The sequence below is a fragment of the Lepidochelys kempii genome, chromosome 11, assembly GCF_965140265.1.
Source record: "Lepidochelys kempii isolate rLepKem1 chromosome 11, rLepKem1.hap2, whole genome shotgun sequence".
Taxonomy (NCBI): Eukaryota; Metazoa; Chordata; order Testudines; family Cheloniidae; genus Lepidochelys; species Lepidochelys kempii.
Window position 1 is genome coordinate 75,953,989 of NC_133266.1, and position 8,578 is coordinate 75,962,566.

Below are 8,578 nucleotides of genomic sequence, written 5' to 3' on the forward strand. Positions count from 1 at the left end.
ATAGAGCTATTTAGAAAACGGGAGTTTGTATTCAGTTTGTATGAATGCTGTAATCTGGAAGGCCCAGATGCACAAAGGTATTTTGGTTCTTGGATTCCATTGGAGTTCAGTGGAATTTAGGAGCCTAAATTTTACCTTGGTGGATCTGGGCCTAAGTAATTGCAGTTTGACAAACATGAAAGATTAATAATTTGTGAAAAATAAGAAGTAATTAACAAATGAGGACAATCAGAATCCTTGTCTGAGGACTCCTAAAGCTTCAAAATACTTTAATGTTCTTATGAAATAATTGACATCCACTATCATTTCTTTGCCTGTAGTAAATATATTGTCCTTTTTAGTTGGCACACTGTTCTGATCATTGTCTGTACAGTAATCTTTTGAGTAATTCAGTTCAGTTAGATGTTATCAGTCACCTGGAGTTTCTTCCTCAGAAGCTGTTATGGCTTTCAAGGCTCTTCGCTTCCTTAATCTTTCTGCATTTGTGATTGTCATAGGATGCAATGGGAAAAATCCAGAAAGACCTGAAAGAAAGATTATTGATATTTATAGCTGGAGTTGCAATATGACTGTTCTAGACGCACAGATTCAAAGGCTAAAAGGGAGCGCTGTGATTATCTCGTCTGACATCCTATATAACACATGTTATAGAACTTCCCCAAAATAATTCTTAGCATATATATTTCAGAAAAACATGCAATCTCAAGTTAAATTGTCAGTGATGGAGAATTCACGACAACCCTCGGTCAACTGTTCCAATAGTTAATGAGACTTTTAAGAAGTGAGAGTAATTGTCTGTCTCACTAACCCTCTAGTGGCTTGAAGTGCCTTTTACTGCTGTCTTGGCCAGCTCAGCCTCTCCATAAATGAGACCCGTTCCCATTTCCTCAAAAAGAACAGGAGTACTTGTGACACCTTAGAGACTAACAAATTATAGCTCATCTTAATTAGCCTTTTACAGTTTGTATGGCAACTCCCACCTTTTCATGATTCTCTGTATGTGTAGATAGATCTTCTTACTATATGTTCCATTCTATTCATCTGATGAAGTGAGCTGTAGCCCACGAAAGCTTATGCTCAAATGAATTTGTTAGTCTCTAAGGTGCCGCAAGTCCTCCCGTTCTTTTTCCGGATACAGACTAACAAGGCTGCGACTCTGAAACATCCCATTTCCTGTGGCCAAAAGAAGGGTGACTGCATATATACATATTCTCAAGGATTCATGCAAAGAAATGAAGAAAGAGTCTTTGGTACTCCAAGTATGCGGAGGATCACCAAGGAAAACCTATTGTCTTTTAAGAGACATAAGCAAATAGTTCAGATTGGAAAACACACTGAGTTACCTAGAAGTTTTTCAACCGGTTTTGTGACATGTGCTCCACAACCAATCCAGTGTTTGATTCTCTCGATGTTCAAGCCAACAAGCTTTTCATTGTGGCTATTTGGGAGTGGGTCATAGCAGCCCACTTGCTCCAAATACTTGCTGTCCCGTGCTCGCTTGTTATATGCGGCCACTATACGGAAGAAGGGTCTGTTGGCACAACCACCAAGAGCCAATCGGATAGCTACGTGTCCTCCATGATAATTCTTCATAAGGAGATGAGCTGAAGGGAAGATCAACAGGTGTCACAATCGATTTGATTATAAACAGATGCCTATAGACGTCGAGCCAAAAAATTCCAAAGGCCTTAGAGAAAAGCTTGGTTTCATTTAAAAATCAAGAAAACTGCTGTAACCTTCCCTTACGCAGCAACAATAGATTATTCTTCATGATGGAATCGAAGTCTGTACCTTGCCAGGACATTGAGGTCTTACAGCAATTTATTTACAATAAAGATGACAGATTTGCTCTACCAACCCTTAAGAGAGTTCAGCGGTGAAGGCTGCACATTCTCCACTAACTGTGATTGATTTAGAGGGATGCAGAAACTGGGGTCTGTCAGTACAACATGGTGTGCACGCAACCCTTAACAAGCCCTGTCTGCACTTACCAAGGTGCACCATGATGACCCTTGAAAGCACCTGAAAGAGGAAGAAGACCATGAAGGAATCCCTGCCACTCCCGAACACAGAACAAGGGGCTAGCCCACTGCAGCTGTGCCGCTGTAAGTGCTATAGGGTAGACATAGCCTGAGTTGACAGAGACGAGAACCTGCAAGTTATACACCGGACCCTCGCTAGAACACGCGTCTATAGAACACAAATTCTGATAGAACGTGGTTGCGGATCCCAAATTTAGTAACCGTCATTAACTTTCATTGTAACGTGGTCCCCACTGTAATGCAGTACGCGCTAGAATGGGGGATTTGGCATGGATCCCAAATCCCACATTCTAGTGAGGGTCCAGTGTAGTTTGAAAATCCTGAGGGAAACATGGGAGTTTAGTTGCAAGCCCTGCCCTGGCGCCTGTAGACTCTGTCTCTCATGACCCATGTGCCATGGCGATCCTGGGAATGGAAGTTTCAAAGCACCTGCCCCCACTCCCACTTTTATGCTTTGGGGTTTAGGTAACTTTCAACCTCTTAGGAGCACAGGCAAAATGAAAAGATTTTTTTCCCCCCCGGTAGCCCTGCTAGGCATCAGCCTCACTGCCGCACCCTGCCTGCTTTTCTGTTTCAATAGCTTTGTTGCTATGGCAATGCCAACAAGTGCCACATGAGTACATAAAATCACTTGTCATTTTAAGGTAAGAATTAGTTTCCCCATTATATTGGTGTTCTGAGGATTTGGTATTATTTTATATATGTACGGTAAGGCTGTCAATCACAGTTGTCTCACACGATTAACTCAAAAAAATCAATCGCGATTAATCACGCTTATAACAATAGAATACCAGTTGCAATTTATTATATATTTTTTGATCCATTTTCAATACTGATTTCAATTACAACACAGAACACAAAGTGCAGAGTGCTCACTTTATATTATTATTTTTTTATTACAAATATATGCTCTGTAAAAATGATAAAACCAAAAAAATAGTATTTTTCAATTCACCTCATACAAGTACTGAAGTGCAAACTCTTTATTGTGAAAGTGTAACAAATGCAGTTGGGTTTTTTCTGATTGCATCACTGCACTCAAAAACAAAACAGTTTAAAACTTTAGCGCCTACAAGTCCACTCAGTCCTACTTCTTATTCTGCCAATCGCTAAGACAAAAGTTTGTTTACAACTGACAGGAGATACTGTTGCCTGCTTCTTATTTACAATGTCACCTGAAAGTGAGAACAGGCGTTCCCATGGCACTTTTGTAGCCGGCGTTGCAAGATATGCCAGATATGCTAAACATTCGTATGCCCCTTCATGCTTCGGCCACCATTCCAGAGGACATATTTCCATGCTGATGATGCTCGTTAAAAAAATAAGACATCAATTAAATTTGTGACTGTACTCCTTGGGGGGAGAATTGTAGGTCTCCTGCTCTATTTTACCTGCATTCTGCATATGTTTCATGTTACTGCAGTCTTGGAAGATGACCCAGCACATATTCGTTTTAAGAACACTTTCACAGCAGATTTGACAAAACGCAAAGAAGGTACCAATGTGAGATTTCTAAAAACAGCAACAGCGCTCGGCCCAAGGTTTAAGAATCTTTACAATTTTTTTGTTTTTTACAGAGCAAATATTTGTAATCAAAAATAAATATAAATTGAGGACTGTACACTTCGTATTGTGTTGTAATTAAAATTAATATATTTGAAAATGTAAGCATGCCAAATATTTAAAGTAAATGGTATTCTATTGTTGTACAACCGCACAGTTAATCGTGATTTTTTTTAATCGCTTGACAGCCCCAATATATGTGTGTGTGTGTGTCTATATGTACACACACTATGAAAATTCCTTGATTGGGTTGCAGTAATTGTTATTCTTGGATATTAACTAGTTCAGGGACTCCTCAAATCTTGCTGCTAATTGCCCGTGGTTTAAGAAATAGCCGAGAACTCCCGGTTCACAGGACGTGTGTGCGGGTCTCTGTGTGTGGGGGGGTGTCTCTCTGTGTGTGGGGGAGTCTCTGGGTCTGTATGGGGGTGTGTGGGGGGGTGTCTCTGTCTCTGGGTCTCTGTGTGTGGGGGAGTCTCTGGGTCTGTATGGGGGTGTGTGTGGGGGTGTCTCTGTCTCTGGGTCTCTGTGTGTGGGGAGGTCTCTGGGTCTGTGTGGGGGGGGTGGGGGGGGTCTCGGTCTCTGGGTCTCTGTGTGTGGGGGGGTCTCTGGGTCTGTGTGGGGGGTGTGTGTGGGGGGGTCTCTGTCTCTGGGTCTCTGTGTGTGGGGGGGTCTCTGGGTCTGTGGGGGTGTGTGTGGGGGGGGGGTCTCTGTCTCAGGGTCTCTGTGTGTGGGGGGTCTCGGTCTCTGTGTGTAGGGGGTGTGGGGGGTCTCTCTGTGGGTGTCTGGGTGTGGGGGGGGTCGGGAACTCAAAGCCGCTGGTTTTATGCTGCGGCCCGCCCCGTGGCTGGCCCCGCTCCCGCCGCCGGATCAGGGCGGCCTCGACCCCGGCCCCCTCTCGTGGCCGGCGCGCGGCTACGTGGCGGAGGGGTGGCGCTCCCAGGCCCGGCTGGGCTCCTCCCCCCGCTCCCGCGCACGCCGGCTGAACCCCCCGGATCCGGGCCTCACGGGCCGCCGTAGCGCGGCAGCGGGTCGAGTCCCGCCGGCGCTGTCGGGACCGAGCCGTAGCGCGCCTGCACCGTGCGCGCCCGCGTCTCGCGGCCGCTTTTCCCGTCGGCCCCCGCGGGAAGTCGCTGCCTGGGGACCACTCGGCCTCGGCCGAGGCACCGTCAAGGTCCAGACTTCGGAGAAAACAATAAAAACTAGGAACAATCCTGCTCGTAATGAAACAATCAAAAGATTTCAGGGTCTGCTGGAAAGCAGCGGGTGGCCCCGCTTTGGCCCGCGTCTGCCTGTTGGCTGCCCTGTAATAACCCCCCTGCTTTCACAGTGCTGGTGGGGAGTCACTCGGGGGAAGGGAGTGGGGGGACATGGCTCCCTGGGGGCCGACAAGTCGCCCTTGGGTGTCCAGCTCAGGTGGACTTGCTGACGTGAAGCAGGGGTGCTGAAGGCTCTGAGACTCAGAGTCAGGAGGCGGTGACGCCAGGTGACTTTCCTCCCTGGAAAAAGAAAAGGAGGACTTGTGGCACCTTAGAGACTCACCCATTTATTTGAGCATGAGCTTTCGTGAGCTACAGCTCACTTCATCGGATGCATACCGTGGAAACTGCAGCAGACTTTATATACACACAGAGAATATGAAACAATACCTCCTCCCACCCCACGGTCCTGCTGGTAATAGCTGATCTAAAGTGATCATCAAGTTCGGCCATTTCCAGCACAAATCCAGGTTCTCTCACCCTCCACCCCCCCACCCCCACAAATTCACTCTCCTGCTGGTGATCGCCCATCCAAAGTGACAACTCTTTACACAATGTGCATGACAATCAAGGTGGGCCATTTCCAGCACAAATCCAGGTTTTCTCACCCCCCCACCCCCATACACACACAAACTCACTCTCCTGCTGGTAATAGCTCATCCAAACTGACCACTCTCCAAGTTTAAATCCAAGTTAAACCAGAACATCTGGGGGGGAGGGGGATAGGAAAAAACAAGGGGAAATAGGCTACCTTGCATAATGACTTAGCCACTCCCAGTCTCTATTTAAGCCTAAATTAATAGTATCCAATTTGCAAATGAATTCCAATTCAGCAGTTTCTCGCTGGAGTCTGGATTTGAAGTTTTTTTGTTTTAAGATAGCGACCTTCATGTCTGTGATTGCGTGACCAGAGAGATTGAAGTGTTCTCCGACTGGTTTATGAATGTTATAATTCTTGACATCTGATTTGTGTCCATATATTCTTTTACGTAGAGACTGTCCAGTTTGACCAATGTACATGGCAGAGGGGCATTGCTGGCACATGATGGCATATGTCACATTGGTGGATGTGCAGGTGAACGAGCCTCTGATAGTGTGGCTGATGTGATTAGGCCCTGTGATGGTGTCCCCTGAATAGATATGTGGGCACAGTTGGCAACGGGCTTTGTTGCCAGGATTTCCAGGTTTATGGATCTTGGGTAGTAGATAGAATATCCCAGGTCGGGGTTCCAGGGGAGTGTCTGTGCGGATTTGATCTTGTGCTTTTTCAGGAAGTTTCTTGAGCAAATGCTGTAGTTGCTTTTGGTAACTCTCAGTGCCATCATAGGGTAATGGCTTGTAGAAACTCGTGTTGGAGAGCTGCCGAGCAGCCTCTTGTTCATATTCCGACCTATTCATGATGACAACAGCACCTCCTTTGTCAGCCTTTTTGATTATGATGTCAGAGTTGTTTCTGAGGCTGTGGATGGCATTGCGTTCCGCATGGCTGAGGTTATGGGGCAAGTGATGCTGCTTTTCCACAATTTCAGCCCGTGCATGTCGGCGGAAGCACTCTATGTAGAAGTCCAGTCTGCTGTTTCGACTTTCAGGAGGAGTCCACCGAGAATCCCTCTTTCTGTAGTGTTGGTAGGGAGACCTCTGTGGATTAGTATGTTGTTCAGAGGTATTTTGGAAATATTCCTTGAGTCGGAGACGTCGAAAATAGGATTCAAGGTCACCACCGAACTGTATCATGTTCGTGGGGGTGGAGGGGCAGAAGGAGAGGCCCCGAGATAGGACAGCTGCTTCTGCTGGGCTGAGAGTATAGTTGGATAGATTAACAATATTGCTAGGTGGGTTGAGGGAACCATTGCTGTGGCCCCTTGTAGCATGTAGTAGTTTAGAAAGTTTAGTGTCCTTTTTCTTTTGTAGAGAAGCAAAGTGTGCCTTGTAAATGGCTTGTCTAGTTTTAGTAAAATCCAGCCACAAGGAAGTTTGTGTGGAAGGTTGGTTTTTTATGAGAGTATCCATTTTTGAGAGCTCATTCTTAATCTTTCCCTGTTTGCTGTAGAGGATGTTGATCAGGTGATTCCGCAGTTTCTTTGAGAGCGTGGGGCACAAGCTGTCGGCATAGTCTGTGTGGTATGTAGATTGTAATGGATTTTTTACCTTCAGTCCTTTTGGTACGATGTCCATCTGTTTGCATTTGGAAAGGAAGATGATGTCTGTCTGTATCTGTACAAGTTTTTTCATGCAGTTGATAGATTTCCACTCCATACGGCTAAATGCAGTGCCTTGCATAATGACAGGTTTCAGAGTAACAGCCGAGTTAGTCTGTATTCGCAAAAAGAAAAGGAGGACTTGTGGCACCTTAGAGACTAACCAATTTATTTGAGCATGAGCTTTCGTGAGCTACAGCTCACTTCATCGGATGCATACCGTGGAAACTGCAGCAGACTTTATATACACACAGAGAATATGAAACAATATCTCCTCCCACCCCACTGTCCTGCTGGTAATAGCTTATCTAAAGTGATCATCAAGTTGGGCCATTTCCAGCACAAATCCAGGTTTTCTCACCCTCCACCCCCCCACACACAAATTCACTCTCCTGCTGGTGATAGCCCATCCAAAGTGACAACTCTCTACACAATGTGCATGATAATCAAGTTGGGCCATTTCCTGCACAAATCCAGGTTCTCTCACCCCCTCACCCCCCTCCCAAAAACCACACACACACAAACTCACTATCCTGCTGGTAATAGCTCATCCAAAGTGACAATGTGCATGATAATCAAGGTGTGACCTTAAGGGGTTGCCACACTAAAGAGCTCCTCCCAGGGACTGTTCAAGAGCACCAGACCTATGGCAGGGAAACAGCCCGGAGAATGGGATTTTCAAAAGGGCTGAAGCAGGTTAGGCAAGTCCATAGGAGTTAGGTGCTTTGGAGGTTCCCACCAGACACCTAAATACCATTGAAAGTGTGGCCCAAAGTGCTTAAACACTAGGGCCCTGATGCTCAGCTGGTGTCAGTCAGGGAGGATGAGAATCCGTGATAACATCTCCTGTTAACCAAGAGCACCCGCCCCTGCGCTCAGATAGCCAGGGAGAGAGCAGGAGACAGCACTGGGCGCACAGATTCATGATTATGAATTATCTGCTCTCCTGAAATCTTCCCCTTTGGGCTCTGCTCTGAGCAGCCAGGGAAGCTGGGACCCCAAGGGCTCTCCCAGGATCTGGGCCCCTCTGGGCTGGGCAGTCACAGTGCTCTGAATGAAGCTCTGATCCACGAGTAATAGGGGCACACAGGAACTGATAATAACCCAACCTGCTGGGCCAAATCCCTCCCCCTGCCCTGCTCAAATACAATGAGAGAAACCCCCAGCAGCGCCCCTTACCCAGGAATCCCGTCACAGCCCCCTGGAGATTGTTCTCTTGAGGGAAATCCCGGATTCTCTTTTCCAGCTCAGGGGACTCGGGCACCGGATGCGGAGACATGGCCTTCTCATCCCTGCAGAGACATGAGCGTGTTTATTCCTCCCATTCCTTTGCTCTAAGTTCCTGCCCCCCAGAGCCAGATGGGGAGTGGGTGGCAGCTGGGCCACAGGCAGGGCTAACGGGGCCGTGACCTCTGCTGCCCAGGGAATTTACTGCCTGCACAATCTGCCGGGGCCAGCCTGGAGACTGGGGGCCTCTCTCCATCCAGAGAGAAAACCCAGCCCAGGCAGGGCCAGC

General features: G+C 47.0%; 1 protein-coding gene across 1 annotated transcript; it reads right to left on the reverse strand.

Moving 5' to 3' along the window:
* Nucleotides 1–261: 261 nt before the first annotated feature.
* Nucleotides 262–8,341, reverse strand: LOC140895270 (small ribosomal subunit protein bS16m-like). The gene is made up of 5 exons (XM_073304716.1): nucleotides 8,242–8,341; nucleotides 4,614–4,786; nucleotides 1,992–2,022; nucleotides 1,344–1,604; nucleotides 262–524 (listed from the first exon to the last, which is right to left on the reverse strand). The coding sequence occupies exons 1-5, from the start codon at nucleotides 8,339–8,341 to the stop codon at nucleotides 409–411; spliced, it is 681 nt and encodes a 226-aa protein (XP_073160817.1). The 3' UTR covers nucleotides 262–408.
* Nucleotides 8,342–8,578: the final 237 nt, after the last annotated feature.

Excerpts from the sequence above, each read along its gene's own strand:
- LOC140895270 (XM_073304716.1), bottom strand. The coding sequence starts at position 8,341 with ATGTCTCCGCATCCGGTGCCCGAGTCCCCTGAGCTGGAAAAGAGAATC. Across the intron at positions 4,787-8,241 it reads GGCTGTGACGGGATTCCTGG|TCTGGACCTTGACGGTGCCT; the intron begins GTAAGGGGCGCT and ends TTTTCTCCGAAG. Across the intron at positions 2,023-4,613 it reads CTGCCGCGCTACGGCGGCCC|GTGCTTTCAAGGGTCATCAT; the intron begins GTGAGGCCCGGA and ends TTCCTCTTTCAG.